Source organism: Ursus maritimus, unplaced genomic scaffold, assembly GCF_017311325.1.
Source record: "Ursus maritimus isolate PB19 unplaced genomic scaffold, ASM1731132v1 scaffold_1, whole genome shotgun sequence".
Taxonomy (NCBI): domain Eukaryota; kingdom Metazoa; phylum Chordata; class Mammalia; order Carnivora; family Ursidae; genus Ursus; species Ursus maritimus.
In genome coordinates this window covers 32,695,994-32,722,346 of record NW_024423343.1, presented here as the reverse complement: position 1 = coordinate 32,722,346, position 26,353 = coordinate 32,695,994, and the positions used below count along the sequence as shown (strand labels likewise).

General features: G+C 41.6%; 1 protein-coding gene across 1 annotated transcript in view; it reads left to right on the top strand.

Annotated features, from left to right (window-relative positions):
- Positions 1 to 6,741: 6,741 nt before the first annotated feature.
- Positions 6,742 to 26,353, top strand: part of KIAA2012 (KIAA2012 ortholog) — a 98,532-nt gene continuing 78,920 nt past the window's right edge. The window contains exons 1-4 of the mRNA XM_040641895.1: positions 6,742 to 6,830; positions 8,006 to 8,290; positions 22,541 to 22,700; positions 24,773 to 24,928. Of these exons, the coding sequence (XP_040497829.1) occupies positions 6,747 to 6,830; positions 8,006 to 8,290; positions 22,541 to 22,700; positions 24,773 to 24,928 (685 nt within the window). The 5' untranslated portion in view covers positions 6,742 to 6,746. The remainder of the gene's footprint in view (positions 6,831 to 8,005; positions 8,291 to 22,540; positions 22,701 to 24,772; positions 24,929 to 26,353) is intronic.

Here is a 26,353-nt window from a genome sequence, read left to right as displayed (position 1 = left end):
CAAACGATAGCCTATTAAAATAGGCTTTGAACTAATTATCTTCTTTTGTATATCTTTCCTACTGGCCCAAAGATCATTGCAAATCTTTCTGGGCATGTGAAAAAGCAAGCAACAAATTTTTATTCAGCTCTAACTATATGCAAGGGTGCTATGGGAAGTACTAAGAATCATAAGACGTAGTTCCTACCCTCCAAAGACTTACAGTCTAGCTGGAAGTATAAAACACAAGCAAATGGAAAGAGACTTAATGATGCAAGGCCATGCTGATTGTCATCTACACAGCCTATATTTTAAAAAATCCTCTGTTTTGACTTTCTCATACACCTTGTCTTTGGTACTTATGATAGATAACTGTGGATGGCTCTATCAGCCTTCATTCTACCTTCCCCCGAGAGCAAGAGATTGAAAAGCTGAAAATATGATTTCCTAGACTCTCTTGCAACTAGATTTGCAAGGTAGAGTGAGGAGAAGCAAGGTTGGGGAGATAGGAGTGTTTGAGGTCTTCACAGGGCCAGACACAGATCTGGTGTCCAGTCACCAGCTCTGAGGAGGAAGACGGTGTTGTGGTGACCTTGGTCACGGCAGCTTCCTGACTGCTGGATATTAACCATGATGCTTCTCAGGAAAATTTGCTCTACTCTGTTGCAGAAATGGGATGAACCACAGGCTAGTATGAGGACCAAATCTGGACAAGATTCCATTTCACCTCTGGTTTGCTTTGGCTTTGTGCAAATCATTTAATCTCTCTCTGTACTGATCTTTCCTCTGTGGGTAACAAGGGCAACACCAATGACTCTTCTTGTAGGCTGCCCCTGCAGGTGAATACAATTCCTGGAAAACACTATCATACTGCCCTTTATATATTTTTTCAACTTTTTTTTATTAGAGAGAGAGAGTGCGTGCATGAGCAGGGGTGGGAGGGGCAGAGGGAGAGAGAGAATCTCAAGCAAGCTCCACAATGTGTAGGGAGCCCAATGTGGGGCTCAATCCCACAACCCTGAGTTCATGACCTAACTCAAAATCAAGAGTAAGCTGCTTAACTGACTGTGCCACCCAGGTGTCCCCATACTGCCCTTTAAAGGTGGATGAGGATCCTGACACTACCCCACAGGCCATTTCCCCAGAATGTCATCCATTAACCTTAAGCACTTTGGAGCAAGGGACAAATTCCTGGATGCAGTGGGGACATGGCCATTGAATAACATCTCTTTTCTTTGTTTCATGTGGTTTCTATTTATTTACAGAGTGCCATGGTTATTCATGATGCTTTACAAACCACAAAAACAAGGTCTCCACCCTATAGAATTTACAGTGTAATTTAAATAGACATGCTGCATGGGCTGACAGGTCAGGCATGCCAGGAGATGGTGTTGGTGTTATATAACATGGGTGTGGAGGGTTTCTTCTTGAGTTATAAATACTTTCCAGTTACAAGGGCCTTTCATCTGGGATCCCCAAGCACTTTAGAATAGCAATAACCTTGATTGCTTTCTAAATACACTTTCCATAAACTGCTCTGGGGACCGGGTAAATGCTTTTAAATGTCTATTAATTGATCTGTACATCTGTTCATTGTCCATATTAAACAGCATGGATGTAAACACGACAGTTTAGGAGAGGCCTGCTTTGGGCTGTGGTCTGGTTGCTCCCCGATCACAACCCCAAAGAGGCTTGGGAGATTTGCCACAGTGTTGGGAGGGCTTGATGGGCACCTGGACATTTTGCTCACTCAACCTAGACTCAGCGAGGTCACTTCCTGGAGTTTACCGTGTATGGGTGAATTAACATTTCCAAGTAAGGTGAGCTTGGAGGAAGAATTTCCACTGGAAAAACTTGGAGTCATTCCTTGGCTGATAGTAGTAGCTCTTATTTGGGTCTCAGTCGCTCAGTCACTTCCTTCTTATGCTCCTTACTCTCTTCCCTGAGCAATGGCATTTGCAAAACAGCAACATTTATATTTTATTACAGTTGGTATGGAGTTCCCCCCTCTATGTCTCACTCAAAGACCAATTAAGCGGGTGATTATTCCTGATGATTTGATTAATTCATTCAAATCCAAGAGAAGATTGGCCTGGGCTGCAAGGTCCCAAAAGTCCCTCATTCTATCCATCCTTTAAACTGTTCTCAGAGTTATCTTTCTAAAACCCAGATGGAATCCCATCACCCTCTGCTTTAAAAAACCTACCTGAATGAAGTATGTCAATTATTTGTCAACGAAACTGGAAAAATAAATAAAAAGAGAAAAGGAAAAAAAGAAATCAATTCTACTAGAATTCACCCATGTAAGCCTACTGTAAAAAGAACCATGCTTTACTACCCACTGCAAACAACACAGCATAGAAGTGGCTAAATAAAGGAATGTTTGAGACTACAAAAACTGTAGTAATTTACAGTCCTTTTTTTTTTTTTTAAAGATTTTATTTATTCGACAGAGATAGAGACAGCCAGCGAGAGAGGGAACACAAGCAGGGGAGTGGGAGAGGAAGAAGCAGGCTCATAGTGGAGGAGCCTGACGTGGGGCTCGATCCCATAACGCCAGGATCACGCCCTGAGCCGAAGGCAGACGCTCAACCGCTGTGCCACCCAGGCGCCCCTACAGTCTTTTATTACAGAACAAGTAGAACGAATGTCATACAAATTACTCGGAACTACTATGTTTTATGATCTATTCCATGTAATTTAATTTTCAGTAATGGATTGGGGCTGTTTCTTCCTTTGAAATTCAAAATAAATCTCACTATGAACCTGTGAACCATTCTGAGGAAAACAAATACAAAAACAGTGACCATCAATGTCCTTTTCAAGTCTCAAGTTCTATGAAAACACAAAGGTTAGGAAATGACCAGTGTTTTAATGCCCAAAATGAATGAAATGATACTACTAAAAATGTCTAAGCAATCCAGTTCTGAATCTAATAATTTCCATGTTTTACTGGTTTTACCTCAAAACCCTTCACATCTATTCTTTTTGTCCCTTACCCACTCCCACATCTTATAAAAAGAATGAACAAAGAAACCTGAAGAATAAAGTCCAAAGTGCCTTTGCTGGGCACATGTGGCCTTCATGGCCTTGGCCAGCTGGACTATTTCTCCAGCTGCATCTCTGTCCACAGGACCTGTGGCTTTGGCTACACCAAAGATGTTGCCCCATCTCCAGAGATCTCAAACTTTCCTGTCCGTTCCTCCTGCAATATCCTCTTTCATCTTCCCTCCTTGCCATACACTGCTGTCCATCAAAGCCCACCTTTAATATCCCTCCCCTTCATAGCCTTCTACAAGGCCCACCACCACGCAACACCCACCCACCTCTTCTGGAGTGCCTACTTATCTCCACCTCCATTATCATATGTCACATTACCTCTCAGGTACTGGTTCATATATGCCTGTCTTCTCAACCCTGCTGGGAGCTTTTTTTTTTCTTTTTTAGTTTTTTTTTTTTTTTAAGATTTTATTTTATTTATTTGACAGAGAAAGAGTGCATAAGTAGGGGGAGCACCAGACAGGAGAGAAGGAGAAGAAGGCTCCCCACTGAGCAGGGAGCCCCATGCAGGGCTCGATCCCAGGACCCTGGGACCACGACCCAAGCCAAAGGCAGACACTAAACAACTGAGCCACCCAGAACCCCAGGTTTTTTTTTTAATTAACATATAATGTATTATTTGTTTTAGAGGTACAGGTCTATGATTCATCAGTCTTACACAACACATAGCACTCACCTCAACATAAACCTTCCCCAATGTCCATCACCCAGCCACTCCATCCCCCCATTCCCTCCCCTCCAGCAACCCTGTTTGTTTTGTTGTTGTTGTTGTTGTTGTTTCCCTCAGTTTGTTTCTTATGATTAAGAGACTCTTATGATTTGTCTCCCTCTCTGGTTTCTTCATCTTGTTCCATTTTTTGCTTTCTTCCCCTATCATCCTCTGCCTTTTTTCTTAAATTCCACATATCAGTGAGATCTTATGATAATTGTCTTTCTCTGATTGACTTACTTCCCTTAGCATAATACCCTCTAGTTCCATCCACATCATTGCATGGCAAGATTTCAATTTTTGATGGCTGCATAATATTCCATTCTCTCTCTCTCTCTCTCTCTCTCTCTATATATATATATATATATATACACATACATACACACCACATCTTCTTCATCCATGTCAACAGTCAACAGACATTTGGACTTTTTCCATAGTTTGGTTATTGTGGACATTGCTGCCATACACATTGGGGTGCACATGCCCCTTCGGATCACTACATTTGTATCTTTGGGGCAAATACCCAATAGTGCAATTGCTGAGTCATAGGGTCTGCTGGGAGCTTCTTGAGGACAGGGACCATGTATAGTGATATATATTAATATAGGTTATATTATATAATTAATAACATATAATTAATATGTATCTATCTCAGTAAAATTTTGTTGAGGGTCCTTTTTGCACATCAAAGGAGCAGAGAGGAGAAGAGAGGAACAACTGTAGCTTAAGAGCCTTGTAAACCATTTGGAACCCTCATTTTGTAGGATTTTGTCTCATCCGCTGTGAGGAGCTCACTCCACAATAATGCTTACCAATCGGACTTCAGATTATAAAGTGATGAATTCAACTTTTTGTTTTCTTTTCTTTTTTTAAGATTCTACTTGTGGTAAAATATGTATAACATGAAATTTATCATTTCAGTCATTTTTAAAAGTACCATTCGTTGACATTAAGTACATTCATGTTGTTGTATAATTATCACTATCACCCATCTCCAGAACTTTTTCATCTTCCCAAACTGAAGATTAAACACTAAATTTCCATTCCCTCCTCCCACTTGCCCCAGCAAACTCTATTCTACCTTCTGTCTCTATGAATTTGACTACTTTACATACTTCATATAATTGGAATCATGTAATATTTCCCCCTTTGTGACTGGTTTATTTCACTTAGCATAATGTCTTCAGGTTTCTTCCATATTGTACCATGAGTCTGAATTTCCTTCCTTTTCAAGGCTGAATAATATTCCATTGTATGTAGATGTCACATTTTGTTCATTCATCTGTCAGTGGATGCTTGACTTGTTTCCACATTTTGGCTATAAACATGAAATATTTAAATATCTATTTGAATCTCTGCTTTCATTTCTTTGGGATTATATTCCCAGAAGTGGAATTGTTGGATCACATGGTATTCATTTTTTGAGGAACTGCCATACTGTTTTCCACAGTGGCTGAACTATTTCACAGTCCCACCAACGGTGCACAAGAGTCCTAATTTCTTCCTGCCCTCGCTAACACTTGGTATTTTGTTTTTTGTTTTTTAGCAATAGCCATTCTAATGAGTATTGAAATGGTACCCACTGTGGTTTTGACTCAATTCAGTTTTGAACCTCTGCATTCAGTGTCCTAATTTTCCATGATAAACCCAATCTAATTATATAGCATGACATGTATTTCTTCCTCCTGAGACTTGAGCCTGCCTCCTGGGAAAGTCGCCATCACGGAGGGAGATCTAAAAGGCAACCTGGCCTCTAGCCTGTTGTACTTCTTCCTGAAAGTCAGCAGGGGGCACTCTCACAAGGCTGCCACGGAGGTTCTGCGGAAGGAGACAGGGCAGGTTGGTTTTCCAGGTCAAAGTAGGGTTCTAGATCACCAGCAAAAGGGTCCTTTGGTTTCCTGACTCTCTTCCCCCCATCCTGCCCTCATAATGTCAGCATCAAGGAGAACCAAGCAGCCCAGGCTATAGCCACGTTTCTCAAAGTGGGTGCTACTGGTACGCGGAGTGGGAAAATTCTGCATCATGTAGGACAGTCCTGCACACTGCAGAACATTTAGCATCCCAGGTCCTTGCTTGCTAAATGCCAGCAGTGGTCCCCAGTCATTATGACAACCAAAACGTCCCCTACCCACATCTCCCAAGTATCCCCCTCTGGATATTGGGAGTTGCCCAAGTGAGATATGCAAAGGAATCTGGAGATTCCCAGTATCTGCACTCACCCATGCAAAGCAGTAACTACCATAAAAAGGCCTCATGTCCAGTTGAGGAGATGCTGGAGGTTAGCCAAGGAAAACGTCACAGGTTGCTTTAGGTGACCTAGACAACTCCTCTGAGTCTGTTAATGGTTAGTTGACAGTGAAAGGCTAGCATATCAGGAGAAAGGGGAAGACACGTTCTAAAAGCAAGATGAGTACTGTAACAGAAAAAATACCCCAACATCGCCCCTGCTCCTGTGATCAAGACTTGAAATCTGAGCCTGGTCCCTCAAACGTCCATTTGACCTTCTCTCCCCACCCTCAGTGTGTGAACACTGCCCTCAGCAGTGTCTGCCTTGCCTAGGCTGGTTTAAGAGACTTCACTTCCCTGTGCTGCCATAGCAACCAGGAAACAAGCTCCGCTCACAATGAGAAGGATGGTGCAGTGGCCCAGATCTGTAGATGCACACGGCCCGGTAACAGAGCAACAGGACCAAGGGACAACAAGGGCGCAGGCGAAGAAGAGAGAGAGTTTGCCCAGAGAGTAGACAATCCAGAGCTTGAGGAGTCTGGGTTTGCGGTTTATTTTTTCTCCTGACAAAGACACACACTGTCTAAACTGTGTGGCTGGTTGTTATTAAGAAGCTGCTGTACGAAGGAAAAATGTATTTAATAAAAGGCCCAGTGTTTGTGGTCTTCTTGGGCTCACTGCTGAGCTCAGGAAATCTTGAGGTGTGACCAGTTTTCAGCCTTCAAAACCAAGATGAACTGCCCTTGAGAAGGGTGGTCAGAAGGGAATCATGTTCACGCTCTCTCTCCTGAGCAGGGGACATGGGAAGTTGGTCCAGAACAAACAGAAGCTAGAAGTCTACTTTGAACCAGAGGTGAGTCTTACAGCTGAATAAAGGCATATTTTGGGGGTGGGAGGAGAATGCTCTATATTTCCATTTGGGGCTGAGCCATATGTGTTTTGGTTTGGTTTGTTAGTGAGGTTGGGGGGGGGATCACTGGTAGACGTTCCCTCCTCCTTGGTAAAACTCAAGAAAATAAGGAAGGTTGGTTGCACATCGATATTGCCACTGGGACCCTCTTCCTTCCCCTTGCACACTGACTTATAGCCTCATTTGCTTTAGACTGAAGGAGATTCCAGACTGTTTAGAATTCAGATGGTTTGGTTCAAGACCAGAATTTCCACCTGGGTTCTAGGCAAGTTGATGGCTCTTTGGTTTTTAGAAGTTGTGCTCTGTGGTTGAAATGCTATGTATGTTCATGCCATTTCAATGGCTTCCTTGAACTTTCTGGAATTCAACCCAGAGGACTCATACTTAACATAGGCAAAAAAATAAAAATAATTTTTTAAAAAATCTCATTTGAGAAGATTTTAAAGAGGTGGCAAAATTCCCTTGTACTGGAATTTTATTTCACTGAATCCTGCCGGGAATAAGAAACCCAGTGGGGTTCTTTGAAAATGTTTGGATCACACAGAGATTTCCATTGTCATGGTAGTTTGTCGTGATATTTGACCTTTGCTATATTAAAAGACCTATAAAGTTTCAAAGGACCTCTGTGGCCAATGGCATTTACTTACTTACAAGATATGCAACTACTTTATAGGGTCCTAAATAGCCAAATTAGGTAATGTTACATAGCATCTGGAATGTATAGAAAGTCTCCTTGTGTACAGCGAAGTGATGGTTGGAATGAATGGTTTTCCCCTATTTAAACTGCCAGCTAGTCCAGTTCTAATTTCAAAGTTATCTGCTGCCCTTGATACTTGTGACTACTTACTTGCATACCAGGAAATTGTAACTGGCCTATTGAAACCTCCAGGCATGAATGGCTCTGCTGAAAGTTGTATGGGGTGAAACAGAACCCTGCCTGAGGTTCTACTGATTCTGAGATGTGGAGAACGAAATCCGTTGCTCAGAAGCATGGTTGTGTCCTGTGACAACATGGAAGCAATTCACAGAAAGTCAGTCACTAAAAAAATGTCAAACACCTTGCATAGGGCTGTTGCTATCAAGGGGCCTTGGATCAAGGTGGTTTCTTTCCCTTGCAGGATTACTTGAACTGGAAGTCCCCAGAAGATTATGTCCTGGTCAGCAAACCGCAGGAGGAAGGCAGTGCCAAACAGCACACCTGGAGCCTCTTTCTCCCTAAAACATTCAGTACTAGGAAGGGGGCCCTGATCCTTTACTCAGAAGGTTTAGCCATATCAGCATGGCCACCAGAAGAGAGGAGAAAAGGCCCCCACCGCCCCAAAGGCCACAGGAAGAGGCTGGATCTTGAGCTGCACACGCTTCAGGACCTCAGAAAAGCCATCCTGGCGTACGGAAGGAGACAGGTAGGCAGAGCAGTCCTGGGTGTGGGGAAGGCGCTCGCCTGCATGTCTGGAAATCCAGTTGTAGCTTTGGCTATAACTTCTCAGACCCTAGGGAATGAAACCCTAAGACCATTTCCTCATCTCTCCAATGGGATTGTACTTTTGGCTGTATGTGCCTCACACAGCTGTCATGGGGCTTAAATGAGATAATGTGAACGGACTCTGAAAGCATCAGGGGCTATGATACCATCATCTTGTATTTTCCTTTCCGTTAGAGTAACACAAAGTCCTTTTCAGCTTCAGACAGATCCAGGCCAGCAGACGTTTCATCAGAATCCTTGAAATCCTGTCTCATAGCCACAAGCATCATCATCACACCTCTGATGTTTTTGGCTTTGTGGAAAGGAGAGGGAGAACATTTTAAATATTTACCTTGAGCCCTTCAGCATCTGCAGAAGTTAATGAGTTTTTCCATTCTGAATTTAATATTAAGGGAAAACCCCTGTGCTCATTTTTCTGATTCATACTTTCTCATGTCTTATGAGATGTCCACATGGCCCCTGATTGATGTAACTGCATGCATCAGCCCTTTGGCTGAGGCCAAGAGAGAGTCTGGGAAGATGTGTCACTTTATTCAATGCTAGGTTATAGATGCTGGGTTACTCCCTAGTTTTGTTTTGTTTTAAAGATTTTATTTATTTATTTGAGAGAGACAGCATGTGAGAGAGCAGAGAGCTGGTGGGGGGTGGATAGAGGAGCAGAGGGAGAAGCAGACTCCCTGATTAGCAGGGAGCCTGATGTGGGGTTCAATCCTAGGACCCCAAGATCATGACCTGAGCTGAAGGCAGATGTTTAACCGACTGAGCCACTCAGGCACCCCAATTACCCCCTAGTTTAAAAGTCTACTGGCTTCTCATTCCCCACAGGCTAAAGTCATTAGCTTCCTATGCCAGGTCCTTCAAGCTGACTCTCTCTTCCAAAGCTAGCCACATCTGCCAGTTGTTCTTACCACTACCTTAACTGTCAACCCTTCAAGACCCCACCCACGTGAATAGCTCACTGATCCCCAAATGTTCCATGCCCTTTTCTGATTCTATGCTTTTGCATCTGCCTCAATGCTCCTGCTTACCCTTCAAAGCTCCTGCTTACCCTTCAAAATGCAACTCAGATGTCATTTCTTCAGTGAAGCTTTCTCCCATTCCTCTAGGCAAAGATATCCCATTGCTTTCTCCTCTGGGAACATTCCCAGAGTATCAGGCATTGCAATGCCTCCCTTTGTCCATCCGTTACCATCTCCATGAGGGCAGGGACCATGTCTAAATCATTTCTAGAAAAGAGTGAGTACCCATAAATGTTTGTGGAATGAATAAATCGATCACATAGGGCATTTTCGGTGTTTCTTACATCATCTCCCAGTATCATTATTGGGCAACTTATCACCTACCCTACCCTAGGCAGAGCTTCCAAAAGGAAAGATTCCTATGCTCCTTTTCTTTCTTTCAAAATACAGGGAAGCTTTTTTTCTTTCTTTTTAAGATTTTATTTATTTATTTGACAGAGAGAGAGAGAAAGAGAGAGAGAGCAGCAGAGGGAGAGGGAGAAGCAGACTCCCCGATGAGCAGGGAGCCCAATGCAGGGCTCAATCCCAGGACCCTGGGATCATGACCTGAGCAGAAGGCAGACCCTTAACCAACTGGGCCACCCAGGGGCCCCAAAATACAGAGAAGTTTAATGATGTAACCAAATGCTCATTTTCCTTTGTCTTAGAATCATAAATTCTTGGGTGAAAGGAAACCAATTATAGTGGAAAGCTTACTAATATTTTATAGCTATTACTTTATTTAATCTTCACAGGGACCCAGTGACATATGGTTTTTCTTGCCCTCTTTCATAAATGAGAAAACTGAGGCTCAGAGGAGTTAAGTGACCTGACCAATGTCTCAGAGCTAGAAAGTGACAGAGCCAGAATTCAAGCCCAGAATTGCCTACCTCTCCAGGGCACGCATACTTTGTACTATGCCCTATTGTCTGTGGGCTTGGAAGGGCCCCCAGATGTCACTGTGCCAGGCCTTGGCCTGTTTGCCCTCACATCCATTCCTCACCTTTACTTTATTTTGCTCAGCACAAAAGTGGGGTTGACCGCAGGCTATATATAATTCCACAAACATCTGTGTCAACTGGCTTTCTAATCAAATTTGCCAGTGGAAGACATTGGAAGGAGACTGGAGAGAGAGGAGAGAAAAAAGCCCAGGTATTTATCCCCTTCCATTCTATCTGTAGGTGATAAGAAACAGCTGCATCACCTCTGTGGTCCAGCTCCCAACAGACAGGGTCAGTGGCTCTTCACCAGGTTCCTTCAGCTGACCCCACCTGCTCCTGCCTTTGTCCTTGAGCCAGGGATGGTGCTGGCTTTCTGATGTTACTGATCTCAGCATCGCCTCACAGTCTTTCTGGCTTCTGAGCTCTCTAATCAGCTGCACAACCAATTCCCTGAATTAAATTTTTGCTGTGTTTAAATACTTAAGAGTGATTTCTGTTTTCCTGGTTAGACACTGCTATGTAGGTTAACTTACTGTCAAGAGTAAGAATACCTTCCACAGCTTTCAGACACTTGACTATTTCAGGCAGCAGGGATATTTTTACTTTATAAAGTAGAAGAGTCTATTTGGGGACAGCTTCATCTTGGGTTAGACTTGGGCTCAGTGAAAAGAGGGGAAGTTCCTGTTCTCCTATGGTACCCACCTACCAGATTTATAACACACACCCGTAACAAAACAGAACACTGTTGTCTACCCCCGAGTGGGCAGAAGGGAAATTGTGTGAAGAAATCAGAAAGTAAAGAATAGTTACAGGGCAGAAATTTAAGATTAGAGGACATTATAGGTTGAAATAGGAGGAACAATTTGAATGGATTTGAGATTAAAGAAAATGAACAGCTCGGAAGAGGAGAGCTTTGTAAACTACAGACCACCATCTGATTATGAAAACTACAGACTGGCAAGAAGCTTTTTACATCATATATCCGGTGCTGAGAAGGCTATGGGGAAATGAGCTGTCTCAGACATTAGGAGCACACATTCACATGACTTTTCCAGAGGACATTTTGGCAAAAGCCTATAAAGAGCTAATACTCTGATTCAGCATTCTACTTTTAGGAATTTGCCTTAGGAAATAATCAGAGATGTGCCCAATGATTTATGCAGAAGAGTGTTCACTACAGGTTACTTATTACTATACAAAACATTGAAAATAATAAATGTCCAACAATGAAACATTGATTAAGAAAATTATGGTACAGTCAGAATGGATTTGGGGTCAGGCAATAAAGTCATGTATTAGTCACAAATAACATGAGAAAGTATCCACAGTATATTCTTAGGGCAGATTACAAAGTAATATTCATCTAATAAAAATACTGAAGTTCATTAACATTTTTTGAGTATTTACTATGTTCCTGCTACTGCTTTAAGTACCCTCTGTGTATAACTCATGCATGCTTCCTATCAGTCCTGAGGGTGTACTACTATTATCTCATTTTAGAGGTGAGGAAATTGAAGCACAGAGAGTTTGAGTCATTCACTCAAGATTATACAGCCATGTAGATAATCACACCAGAATTTGAGACCAGGCAGTACAGAAAACATCACCTCTCTAATGTAATCCCAATTTTTAAAAATTAGTTATACAAGCAGAAAGATACATATCAACATCTAACCATGGGTGGTGGAATTAAAAGTCATATTTTTATTTATACATACTTTTTAATCAAACTATTTTTTTTAATCACAGAATTTTAAAAATAAAGTAAAAATTTGCAGGGAATCTCTCATGTTTATATGATTCCCTGTATATATGTAATTAAATTAAATTTCCTCCTGTTAAAAAAATAAACAAAATAAAAATATTTTAAAGTAAAAATCTATTGAAAAAATAAAAATATATTTAAAGAGTAAAAATCTATCCCTTTGAAGGAAGTAGACAGTGACAGAGAGAGTGAGGTTGACTCTAAGGATCCAGGTGGAATCAGGAAGGAAAATGAAATAGAAAGAGTACTGTAAATAACCAATAACTGATAACCACACCATCTATTTCTCAGGCTCAGTATTTTGTTGTCCAAATAGTCCATAGTTCAAGAGTTAAAAACACCACACTCAAAGTAAAAGAACCAAAATGGGGCAGGAGGGAAGGTGAGATAGTTAACAGAGTTGTGCTACTTACAGAAGGATCTCTACTGGCTAAACTGTGAATCGGGAAACCTGTAAAATTCTAGCTCATTCGGATACTAGAGCCCATCACAGGGAGCCCATCACAGGGAAGTGCATAAATTTTCCAACCAACTCACACTATTTCCAGTTCTATATTTGGATATAATGGCATGCATGTAGCAGTATGTCTGAGTTTTATAGCTCAACATACACTTCGTCTTTAGCTTTCTTAGTGGCTCAACTCCTAATGAGCAAAGATAAGTGCTGAGTCAAGAGATTAGATGTCAGAATTCTCACACTTTTAGATACATGTTGCTTGTTTTTCTTTTTTAAAAAAGAAGAAAATATGGTTAAAACATTTCCAAAGCAGTAACCATTTTTCGAGGGCTTTAATTCATTCAGCTTCCCATAATATTTAGAAATCAAATAGCTATAAAACCTAAACAACCACAATTTGGAGTAGTAACTAAATGATAGTCATAATGATTCTCTTGAAACATGGCAGGATCTTCAAGTACTTCTCAAATCATCAGAAATATGAAATAATTTCCATATTGTTTTAGTATTTCTTCTTTTTAAAAAATATATCTTATTTTTATTTGGTTACAAAAAGTATGGAGTTTTTTGGTTTGTTTGTTTTTTTTTTTAATGGGGCTTGAACTCACAACCTGGAGATCAAGAGTTGCATGCTCTACCGATTGAGCAAGCCAGGTGCCCTAGTATTTTTAATTTTTTTTTAAGTTATTTATTTATTTAGCAAGTCGGGGGAGGGGCAGAGGAAAAGAGAGAGGAGAAGAAGACTCCCTGCTAAGCACAGAGCCCAATGCAGGGCTCAATCCCAGCACCCTGAGATCATGACCTGAGCCTAAACCAAGAATCAGCCACTTAACCAACTAAGCCAACCAGGTGCCCCTCTTGTTCTTATATTTTTAGAATTTTGTAAATCTGGTGATATTTTTAAGTAATGCTTAATCAATGGAACATTGATTAAATAGTATATTAAAAATAATTTGTTTCAAAAATTCAATTCATAGAGCATCCATTTCTCTGTCCCATTGAAGGATAAATAGGCTTTAGATTACTATAGTTGTTTTCAACCAAGGTTGTATTGCTCCTGCCATTTCCCTTAAAAATGTGGCTACATTTAAGGGTAATATTAACCTTGTTCCACTGAATATATCCCTATACATTCTACGCTGCTTAATACTCAAGACTCAAGGTTCTTAACTCTTTATTTGGTGTTTTCTGCCGAAGTCCAACCCATAAAGGCACCTTCAGGCTATTATTTTATCAAGTAATATTGTGAGAAATATGCTTTTTGAATAAAGTTTATGCTGTCCTGAACATAATTATTCATCACACAAAATAGAAAAATACAGAAAAGTAGGCAGAAAATAAATTGGTTTTTGAGCCAAAGATCAGGAGGAAGAAGTTTCCTTTGCAATAACCTGCTACTCATTTGATGGTGTTCCTAAGAAATGCTCGGTGCTTTGATGGCTATCAACAAAGTGTCAAGTAGGCACCAAAGCAGTGAAAAGTTGACAGAGTGACTTGACTGTACTCTTTCTGCCAGCTGTCCCCCATTTGAGCAACTCCTGAGCAGTTGTACTTAGAGCCTTTAATAAAGCTGGAAGTAGGAAAGATCAAGAGTGAATCGTGGTTCAACCATGACAATGAGGTCAAAGGTATCGTCAATAATAGCTAGCACTTATTGAGTGCTTAGTGTATGCCAGGCATTTTATCTATATAACCTCACTCAATTTGCCCAAGCTTATGAGCTGGGTGTTAGCTTTACCCGCCCCCCCCCCTCATTTTGTAGGAGGAAATATTGGGGCTTGAAGTTAATTAACTTGCCCAAAGTTATACATCTAAAAGGTGGAGCTAGGATTATAAGCCACACAACTGATTCCAAAGCCCTGGTCCTAACGCCTAGTGGGACTGATTTTGAAGATTCCACATGCTCCAGAGAAAAGAAGTAACACTCTTGCTTTAACAGCATTTTTTTTAACAGCATTTTTTAAAAAAGGGATCTGGGTCTTCCAAAACATCCCTTAGAAACATTTACAATTCTAAGAAAGCAAATCAAATTTTCATCAGAATCATTCTGGGTTATAGGTAATATGTTAATAGTTAGCCAAATATATGATCCAGTAGACGTCTATTTTTCTAGGCTTTATGTACTTCATCCATTGGTTCCCTTGTATAACCAACAGGTAGAGAATATTTATAATAAAGGCTAACACTTATGTAACACTATTATATCCATCACTATTATAAGCACTTTATACTTATCTCATTTAATCCTCACAACAACTTTATAAGGTGTGTTGTAAAATTTATAACAACTTTAAAAATATATTTTAAAAAATACACACATATATAATATGTAACAACTTTATAAAGTGTGTAACATAAAACTTACCACTTAAGGTGCACCTGGGTGGCTCAGTTGTTAAGCGTCTGCTTTCGGCTCAGGGTTCTGGGATTGAGCCCCACATCGAGCTCCTCCGCTGGAAGCCTGCTTCTTCCTCTCCCACTCCCCCTGCTTGTGTTCCCTCTCTCACTGGCTGTCTCTCTCTGTCAAATAAATAAATAAAATCTTTTTTAAAAAAGTTTTTAAATGAAGAGAAAATGAAGAAAAAAAACTTACCACTTAAATTAATTTTAAATATACAGTTCAATGGCAGTAAGTACATTCACATTGTTGTACAACGATTACCACTATCCATCTTCAGAACTCTTTTTAAAGATTTTTTTTTTTTTTAAGATTTTATTTATTTGACAGAGACAGCCAGCAAGAGAGGGAACACAGCAGGGGGAGTGGGAGAGGAAGAAGCAGGCTCCTAACGAAGAAGCCCGATGTGGGGCTCGATACCAGAATGCCGGGATCACGCCCTGAGCCGAAGGCAGACACTTAACGACTGTGCCAACCAGATGCCCCTCTTTTTAAAGATTTTATTTATTCTTTTTAACAGTTTCATTTATTTATTCGAGAGAGAGAGAGAGAGAGAGCATGAGCCGGGGGAGGGGCAAAGGGAGAGGGAGAGAGAGAATCTCCAGCAGACTCCCTGCTGAGAGTAGAGCCAGACGCAGATGTGGGGCTCAATCTCATGATCCTGAGATCATGACCTGAGCCAAAATCTAGAGTCAGACATTTAATCAACTGAGCCCCCCAGGCACCCCTTTAAGATTTTATTTTTAAGTAATATCTACACCCAACATAGGACTTGAACTTATAACCCTGATAGAAGAGTCATATGTTCCACCAACTGAGCCTGCCAGGGGCCTCCAAAACTTTTTTTATCTAAAACTCTGTACCCATTAAACAATAACTTCCTATTTCCCTCTCCCCACCAGCCACTGGAAACAATCATTCTACTTTTTGTCTCTATGAATTTGACTACTCTAAGTACTTCATCTGAGTGGAATTATATAGTAGTTATCATTTGAGTATTTTGTGACTGGCTTATTTCACTTAGCATAATGTCCTCAACATTCATTCATGTTGTAGCGTGTATCAGAATTTCTTTTTCTTTTAAGCTGAATAATAGTCCTCTATGTATAGACCAAGTTTTGTTTATCCATTCATCAGTCAATAGACATTTAGACTGTGTTGATGTTTTGGCTATTGTGAATAAGGTTGCTATACACGTGGGTGTACAAATACCTATCTGTTCGGGCCACCTGGCTGGCTCAGCTTGGTGTAGATTACTTAAAAATAAAATCTTAAAAAAAAAAATCTATCTGTTCACGTCCCTGCTTTCAGTTCTCTAGAGTACATCCTCAGAAGTGGAATTGCTGGGTCATAGGGTAATTTTAGTTTTCATTTTTTGAGGAACTACCATATTGTTTTCCATAGCAGCAGCTGCATCATTTTGCAGTTCCACCAGCAATGCACAAGGGTCCCAATTTCTCCACATCCTCACCAACACTTGTTATCTTCTGGTTTTTGTGCGTGTTTTTTAATTATAGCCATCTTGATGGGTGTGAAGTGGTATTTCATCATGGTTTTGATTTGCATTTCCTTAATGATAAGTAAGCATTGAGCTTACTTTTCATGTCCTTATTGGCCATTTGTATACCTTTTGTGGAGAATTGTCTACTCAAGTCCTTTGTCCATTCTTAAAATCAGGTTGTTTTATTTGTTTTTGAGTTGCAGGAGTTCTTTATATATTCTAGATATTAATCCTTTATCAGATACATGATTTGCAAATAATTTCTCCCATTCCATGGTTTGCCTTTTCACTCTGTTGATAGTGTTCTTTGATGCACAAGTTTTAAATTTTAATGAAGTCCAACTTATCCATTTTTTATTTTGTTGCCTGCTTTTTTGGTATCAAATATCCATTAAATTACTTCCAAATCCAATGTCATGAAGATTTTTCTCTCACGTTTTCTTCTTAAGAGTTTTATAATTTTAGCTCTTATACTTAGGTCTCTGATCCAATTTGAATTAGTTTTTGTGTATGGTGTAAGGGAATGGTCCAGCTTCATTTTTTTTGCATGTAGGATGTGTACTTTTATCATCCTCATTTGACAGTTTTTTAACTGAGGCACAGATGGGTCAAGTAATTTCCCCAAAGTCATACAGCTAGTAAATGATGGAGCAAGGTTTCAAACCCAGGCAGACTGAACTCTTACAAGAACTGAAGCTTAATTTTTGCTGTTATCAATTCTAGTTGTTATACCTTTGCTTTTATGACATATGGCTGGTCAAATCTTTGATGCTAAATGGTTTGGTCAGGAATCAAGCCCTGTTATAATACTGTGACTATGGGAAAATTCAGATCACTTTCTGATTCTTTTTTTTTTAAGATTCATTATTTATTTGAGAGAGAGAGAGAGCATGAGTGGGAGGGGCGGAAGGAGCGGGAGAGAGAATCTCAAGGAGACTCTGCCCTGAGCATCTCCCAATGTGGGGCCAATCCCACAACCCTGAGATCATGACCTGAGCGGAAACCACAAGTTGGATGCTTAACTGACTGCACCACCCAGGAGCCCCGATTCTCTCCTTAATGGCGTGATATCCAGGAACATATAGTCACCAAAGATACATGGGAGAGAGAAAGTATCAATTGCACAGAATCACAGAAATTAAACCTGCAAAGAAAACGGCTGGCTGAGAGTTGTAGGGTTTACACAGAGCTGATTGAAGTCAGGCTGGGGTGGAGAAGTCTTTGTAGGAACAGCTGCAAGTGGTTGCACATCTCTCCATTCCCATTACACCCCACTTCTACCCCAGTGGCACTTCCCTGGTATCTCCAAGGCTGGCTCCAGTCACCTGCACAGGTGCAACAACAATGGGTGGTCAGCCTCCCTGTGAAATTTGGCCTTTGCCAGAGCACACTGACTCCAGCAAGCCTGACTGACAAACAGGAGGCACCAGCTGTATTCCTCCTCAGAGACGGACTTCTGACTGAAGTAGGCAGTTCAAGACACAGGTGTTCGGCAGGGAAGTACAGACATTTTGGGGATTTTGATTCAACTGAGCTAACATCTTGAGTGGTTATTAACTTGTCAGTGCCTAGAATAGTGTCTGACCTATGTCAGATGCTCAACACAGAGTTGTTGGATGAACATATTAGTTGCCAGAGTGTGACAGGAAGAGGCCATAACCTCTACCCAGTAGGAGCGTGCAAGGACCAGATTAGAGTGGCTACATCTTAGAGGAGGTAGAATTTGAGTTGAGTCTTGTGATATAAATAAGTGGGGAGAAACCTTCCTGTCACAGATAAGTGAAGGCCTAGAGGGGAGAGCTAGCTAGAGAAAGTCAGGGCAATTAGACAGGTAGGACTCTTAGCTGGAAATGTACCTGGAGAAGTGGGTAGGGTCAAATTGTGCAGGGTTTTGTCTGGAGTCCTGGGATTTCTGGACTTCCCTCTTTACCCCTGTCGACTCTTGCACACAAAGGCTGGCCACTGTCTGTGGTGAGATGGCAGCTGGCTGTCCAGGCTTTTCTTGCCTTCCTGGGGACTCTGGCACCCTGCCACCCCATATCTGCTGAACAGGAGCACAGCCTGCAGCGGCTCCTTCCATCCTTTGAAAACCCTCACTGGCTAGCATTGGGGCAGGGTGGATATGACAGCCAGTGCAGGGGTGGGGACAGTTACTGGGGTTCCATTCGGCTCCTCTGCATACGGAGGCCTGGCGGGCACTGGGAACATGGCTGGTCAGAAAGTCTCTTATTAAAGGAAGCACTCTGATGGAGTGTGGACAACAGGCCACTCTGTGCACACTATTTACTCATTTCAGAAGAAACCGAAAGCTGGAGTTGACTGGCAAAGCCAAGGCAGGCCTGAGAAGCCTGAAACCATCACAGCCAGCCCCCTGCTGTTGCTCATTTCCCTGTTCCAGAAACTCCCTTCCCAGCTCCTTCTGTCTCCTTTTAGGTTTTATAGTAACTTCTGGCAATTAGAGGTCCAGGATAATGTTGGAGAAGGAATTGAGAGGAGGGTGGGTACAATAAAATGTTAATTTTTAACATGTTTTCCATGTATTAATATAATCTGACCATATTACTGGATTTTTAACTTTATTTTTAAAAAAGGGAAAAAAAAATGAACTGTAACCTTATGCCCAACACCCTATTACCACTGTTACTAGAATTTTAATATATTTTCTTCCAGTCTTTCCACCATGATTATACATTTACAAAATATACTTTTATGAGACTGTAATTGTACTTTACATTCTCTCTTGTATCTCGCTTTTTTCTACTTAACATATTATTCTACACCTCGGAAATGAGTGAAGTCCTTCCTGGTCTTTTTTTTTTTTTAAGATTTTAATTATTTATTTGAGAGACAGAGACAGAGTGACAGAGAGCACAGGTGGGGAGGAGAGGGAGAAGCAGGCTCCCCACTGAGCAGGGAGCCCGATGCGAGGCTCAATCCCAGCACCCTGGGATTATGACCTGAGCCAAACCCAGACGCTTAACCGACTGAACCACCCAGCTGTCCCCCTGCCTGGTCTTCTTGGTAAAGCTAAGCGGGCCTTGGGCCTCTGTCTCAGCACCAGTTTATCCACCAGTTTATCCAGATGTGAAATTTATCAACCAACTTCACAGGAATGATTTGAGAAACTACTAAGAAAAGCCAGAAAACTAGAAAAAACTTGAGAAACTGTGGCAGGCAGAATCATGACTCCCGAAGATGTCTATGTCCTAATCCTTGGAACATATGAATAAATTAGGTTAAATGGCAAAGGAAAATAAAGGTTGCAGATGGAATTAAGGTTGCTAATCAGATGGCCTTAAAAGAAAGAGATTATCAGGGCGCCTGGGTGACTCACTTGGCTGAGGTTCCAACTCTTGGTTTTAATTCAGGTCATCATCTCAAGGTTGTGGAATTGAGGCCCACCTCAGGCTCTGTGCTCAGTGGGAAGTCTGCTTCCCCTTCCCTCTCCCTCTACCCCTCCCCCTGCTCACAAGCGTAAGCTCTCTCTCTCTCCCTCTCTCTCAAATACATAAATAAATAAATCTTTATTTTTTAAAAAGATTTTGTTTATATATTTGTCAGAGAGAACATAAGCAGGGGAAGCTTTAGGCAGAGGGAGAAGCGGGCTCCCTGCTCAGTGGGGAGTCTGCTTCTCCCTCTCCCTCTGTGTGCTTTCTCTCTCTCAAATAAATAAATAAAATATCTTTTAAAAAAAAAGCAGCAATAGGAAATTAATACACAGACCAAAATCAGCTTTCAAACTATAGGCAAAAATGTGTCTAGATACCCCAAGTTCCAGGACAAAGGATTTCCTAACTCTTCTCGGCAACTTCCTGCACCATTTAGCAAGTTGCCCAGTAAAACTCCAGAACCAAGATGATATTTCAAAAATACCCACGAATGGGAAACAATCAGGGGCTCTTGTCCAGATCAAACAATGCATTGTGCCATCTGGGTAGGGACTACAGCATCTCAGGGGAGGCTTGGTCTCGTTGCATTCAGAGAGAAGTCATTTGAAGCCAAGATTTACAGGGAGGAAATGAAGTTCCAATTCACCCAGAAAAGGCCTTGGATCTAATGGCTTCATATTCCATGGCTTACCACAGTGCCTGGCACATAGAAGATGCTCAGTAAAGATTACTGCATGACCAAATGAAAAAATGGAATGAGAGATAACTTGAGTCACTTTGCTTCCACTACCCTCCCTATAATTCCTTCTTAGCGCCTGTAAAAAGCCTCCAGATTTATGTGGGACTGAATTATTTGGGATCTTTCTGCATTTGAAGTATCTGCCACACAAAATGTCCAGACATCAAAGACCAGTTGATGCCCTATTTGGATTCTAAACATTCATTTAATTTACAAATTCCTAAAGAGTACAGCCAATTGAATAATTAGCCGTGCTTTCTTTTCTGTTACTCAGGTTATTTGTTAGTTATCAATCTGCTTATCTGTCCCCTTTCCTCTAGTGCCTGGCATATGGTTTGATGCACTGTATGAATGAATGAATGAATGAATGAATGAATGAATGAATGAATGTCTATTCTGGGTACCTGTTTCTCTCTCCTCAGCAGAGGTATTCTTTTGTCCTATGGATTTTGGCTTCCCAGCCCTCTTTTTAGCTGAAGAAGAGTCTCTGGTGGTTTTGAATCCTCAGCTACAGCTGTAGGCTGTCCTTCTGTGGCATTTTGATCTCCTGAATACATCAGCACGGGAGCAAACCACAGATTTGCCCAGCAGAGCAAGAACCCTAAATCTAAGGCCTTCCTCTCCACATCAAGCAGGTTCTATATTTCCATCATATTTTTTTTTCTTTACTTTTTAAAATTTAACCATTCTTCTTCGGTAAATTCTGACAGGATATGGCAAAATAACTCAGGCCAGTGGCTTACTGACCTCACCTGACAACGGTGACTACCTGGTGGGTGGGGAGAAATTGACCAGGAAGTAGCATGAGGGAACTTTCTGGGCTATATTTTGTTTTGTGTGGTGGTTACAAAGGTGTATACAATTGTCAGATTTTACTAAACATTTTAGCTCTATGCATGTTATTATATATAAATTATGCCTCAATTTTTTAAAAATCTGTGAGAGAATGGAGCCTCTGGGTGGTTCAGTTGGTTTAGCGTCCGACTTTTGGCTTCAGCTCAGGTCGTGATTTCAGGGTCACGGCATTAAGTCCACTGTCAGGCTCTACACTCAGCGCCAAGTCTACTTGGGATTCTCTCTTTTCCTTGCCCTCTGCCCTTCCCCGCCCCCCCCCATGCACTCTCTCAAATAAATAAATAAATCTTTTTAAAAATTTTTTTAAGAGAAGGACTCTGAAATCCCAATCTGTTCATCAGTCAAGAATTCCATGATTGATTGGTTATGTCCACCATGGACAAGGGGGAGGAAGATAGATGTCAGCACATGTCCTCATGTTTGCTATTCTTGTTCTTAACTGATCATCCTTAGAGAGTTCTGCATCACCTGAGTAATTATAGTATTAACTCGCCCACATTAAAGGATTATAATGAGGTGAAAGTTCTTTGTAGAATATACATCCTCACCTAAGTGTAAGATGTTCTTATTCACATTTGTTCCCCATGATGTCTTGCATAGTGGAGCTGACTTTAGCGGGTAGGTTCCCAGAAAATTCTCTGGGCTGAAATGAAATGCAGCAGAGCCAGATATTTTCAAAATGCCAGGCTTCCCATTAACATGAACATAGTCTGTCTGTCCCATTATTCACATTGCAAACATTGACCGCTGCTGCCGACTTGTTGAGCTGACTTTCCCATTGCCCTACAGCACCACTTTTTCAGGTACTCAAATGATTTCCACAGGCTGAACTAAGGAATGTGTTTTCTTTGAGGCTCTTATTCTTTTCTGATGCTTTGTCTCAAAGATGGGGTCTGGAATTTCTCATTTCTCCTTCTCCTTCCAACTGCAAATCTGCAGGGGCCTTTCAGAGCTTTGCTCTGTGGGTTCTAGGTTTATGTCTGTTGGCTGAGGCATCTGTTTCAGGTGCCTGTAGGCACCTTCCAGCAGTCTCCCAGATTACTGATGAGAATTATGCTAACCAGCGTGTATCACTGGGAGGCTCAGGACTCAGCAGCCGTGCTGTTTCCTGACTGGTGTCTCCACAGAGGGAACAGGACAGAGCCTGGCAACCATACCTTCACTTCCGAAGCCAACCAGAGAGCCAGGGCCAACGGCAGATGCAGCCTGGGTATTCAGCCAAGAGATACCTCCGAGGCCTCTTGCGGACATGGCCCCCTGACACCATGTACAGGCTCCACTGTGCAGGTCAGTGGGGCAATGGGAGGACATACACGCTGAGATGCCCTGCCTTGAATTCTGATGTGAGAGTGTGTTTTTCATCAAGTCCTGAAACACTAGAATTTTAGTTCCAATTTTGTGTTAAGGCAAAGGTGCTCAAGCTTGGGAGCTGAGAGCCTCTATCAGACCTTTTGCTCTTTGTCCTCCCCCACATTTGCAGAGGAACCTACAGCCTGAAGTCTTGCCTTCCCTCTAGCTCCTCTCAGGACCTTCACACTCCACATCCCAAGCAGAACTTTCTTCCCAACCTTCCCCACCGAGAGACTTCAGATCCTCCAGATCAATCCCTCTCTTTTTGAAGATAAGGAAAAGGAGGATGGGGGACGGGGGAAGTGGCGAAGTAATTTGTCCAAAGTCATTCAGCCAAAAGCAGAGCTGGAACCAGAAGGCAAATCCTCCCTATATCCCCAGCTCCACATTCACCCCAACACTCCCTAGTTGCCCTTTTGAGGTGATCTCAGATCCTCCAGGAAGTAGGAATGTTAGGCCTCCTCCTCTTAAAGATGGCAGCTCTCCAGCACCATCCACTGAGGAGATAGACACCCTTATGCTAAACAGAGACCCCAAATGTACTCTGTAAAGGCTTAAAAATGGAAACTATTGGGGATTCAAGTTGCCAGATTTAGTGCACACACACAGAGACCCACACAGACATACACAAACACACAGACACACACACACACAAAGAGTTAAACTTGCACTATTTGGTACATATTTTTGCTAAAAAAGTATTCATTGTTTATCTGAAATTCAATTTTAACTGGACATCCTATATTTTATTTGGCAAACCTGTTGGGGATGAGAGGAGTGAGAAGTAGGATTTGCCAGCACCCATTGGGTGTTTGCCATTTCTTCAGCACAGACAGGACCAAAGGAAGACTGACTTGCTTCTTGCTTTATAGGTTTACCTCGGGAAAGGAGAGAAAACAGCTCTCTCCCCAGTAAGTGATGACTTGAAGGAAAATGAGATGTGGGTTTGTCCAGCTATTGGTTTTACCTTCACGGCAAGACCGGCATTACAGGCAGTTCCATTTATTTAACACTTGTGAGAAAGAGCCTCTTAACCAAAGATATATTTATCATTAGATGGAGCAGAGGACACAGCAGACCACTGCCCCATAGCCTAGGCCCAACATCTTCAAGGACAAGAACCCCACTTAACATCAAAAAATGTCTCAGACCCCCTCTATGGAAATCACATGGCTACAACGTGTAGTTTAAGGAAAGATTCATGTGTATGTGCATTCTTGGGTCCCTTGCCATAATTCATCGCCAAAGCACCTCTTGAAGGTAAGACCGTCAGGCTGGAGGAACAATAGCAATACTGTGGTATGAGATCACTGGCCCAATGGCCTCTGCCAGTGAGCTCACATCTCAGAGCTCACTACCTTTGTGATGCTAGTATGTTCTTTGGTCCCATCTTTCTACCCCTATGATAACTCCTTCAGACAATTCAGGCCCACATTTTCTACAAATGCTTCTCTGACAACTCCAGCCAATATTGAGCTCCCTATTTTTTGACCTTATATCACATTGACATTTGGGGCCACACAGTTGAGCACAGGAGAGCTTCATCTCTCCAACAGACTATTAGTGCCTCTAAAAAGGGCCCGTGTCTGGCCATGGTAAGCTCCCAATAAATGCTTGTAGAATGACTGAATTGAGAATCATGAGGCCTACAGAAGCAAGTAGGATACATTCAGGAGAAACCTTTGGATTCTCCTCTTGAAGCAGGAGGAGCCTTTTACCCAACCGCAAAGAAGCAGCCATGCTTCTTCCACCAGGGAGACCCAGTTCTTGGAAATGGTGAAGTGGAAGAAGCACACAGGTGGCACAAGACCAGAAGTACCCAAGACACTGAACAGAGAACACTCTATGAGTTCTAGCTCATTTTTAATCCCTCCCATCCTCTAATTGTCTTCTTTAACGGCCAGTGTCCAAAGCCAAGACTAGTGTAAGTGGGGAACCTTGTAGTCATCTCCAAGACTTCTGGACTGGCAACCATTATTTCTACTAATAACTCCTGACCTATTCTTCAGGGTATATCAAGGATTCTGTGCTGCTCCAGGACAGTCAACTTAATGTACCAAAGAATCTCAGGCCACAACAGGATCTTTCAGGTGTACCACCAAAATACCATCTCCTGCCTGTCTTCCCTCCATTTTGGATTCAACAAGGAAAATCTTTTGAACAAGGTACATGTTGATTTTATGACCAGATCTCAAATATTTGGATTTTTAACACTTTAAAATGGAGCTCCCTAAAATGAGGTCTAGGGATTCTGGGTTTCATTGCCTTTAGAGTCTAGACCAGCACTATCCAACCATACTTTCTGCAATGATGGATTATTTTATCATATGTGCTGTCCAATTAGTAGCCATTAGCCATATGTGGCTATTGAGTGCTTGAAATGTAGGAAGTGCGACTATGAAAATGAGTTTTAGAGTTTTACTTACTTATAATTAATTTACGTGTAAACAACTACACGTGGCTATTGGCTACTCTATTAAACAGTACAGGTCTAGACTCTAGATTTTAGATGATTTCTTAGGCCTGTTCTACTCTAACATTCTTTAATTCTATGGTTTCGTGGCAATATCATAAGAAAAAATACAGGCTTTGGAGCAATGCCTTTCCTCTCTCTTACTAGATGTAAGATCTTGAGCAAGTCACTTAACCTCTTTGAGCTTCTGTTTTCTCATCTCTGTAATGAACATAATAAGACTTGCCTCATTATTGTACAGAAGATTACTGAATTGTCTGTAAGCTGTCCCGTACTATGGGGGTTTTACTTATCAAAGTTATTCTTGGGAACTTGAAGCAATAAAAGAGCCCAAAATTGCTTTTGCTAAGGGAGATAGGAAAAGATGACTGAGTAGCACTAATGGACAAAGAGTAAGACATTGGCTAGTGCCAGGGTTTTTGAGAAAAGAGAAGGAAGAACAAAAGCCAAACATAAAGTTAATTTTTCTGAAATGAAAAAGGAAATTTCCAGAAATAATGATAGTGCTTAACCAAGTCTTGTCCTTGGAAAAGGATCTGGTCAGGATAAGTAGAATATTTGATCTATCCAAAGAATGGAGACGAATGTGGCAGATTCTCATTAAACATTCCTGCCATATACCTCCCATAAGTCTTGACTCTGGAACCAGGGAGTTTTGGTCACAACCTGTTGCACAGAATTCATATACAGGAAATATGATGGTCAAGCAACTGTATTTCATTTTGTAAATTAATACCCTGGCTTATAGAGTCTCTCTACACTTAGCTAATGTGGGTTAACATCCCTGAAACCAGTTGATTCTGGGACACTAAATAGATCGAGTTTCTGGGCCATCCATGTCCTGGGAATGGGTGAATTTGCCCAGGTAATGCTCCTGTGTTGGGACCTTCTGTCCTTCCAGGTGGCACCCCATTTTGACATTGCCTTATGCCCTATCTTTTCAAAAATCCTACTGTCTCCAGTTAATATCCTTAGATTTTGATGCCCTAGGGTCTATAAATACTAGACAGGAGACTGCAGTACTTTCATTTTGGGTGCAGATCAAGCTTGTGCACCAAAGGGATCAAGTGATTTCCTTAATTAATGCCATATGCCAAGGAGCTGTAAAAATCAGGAA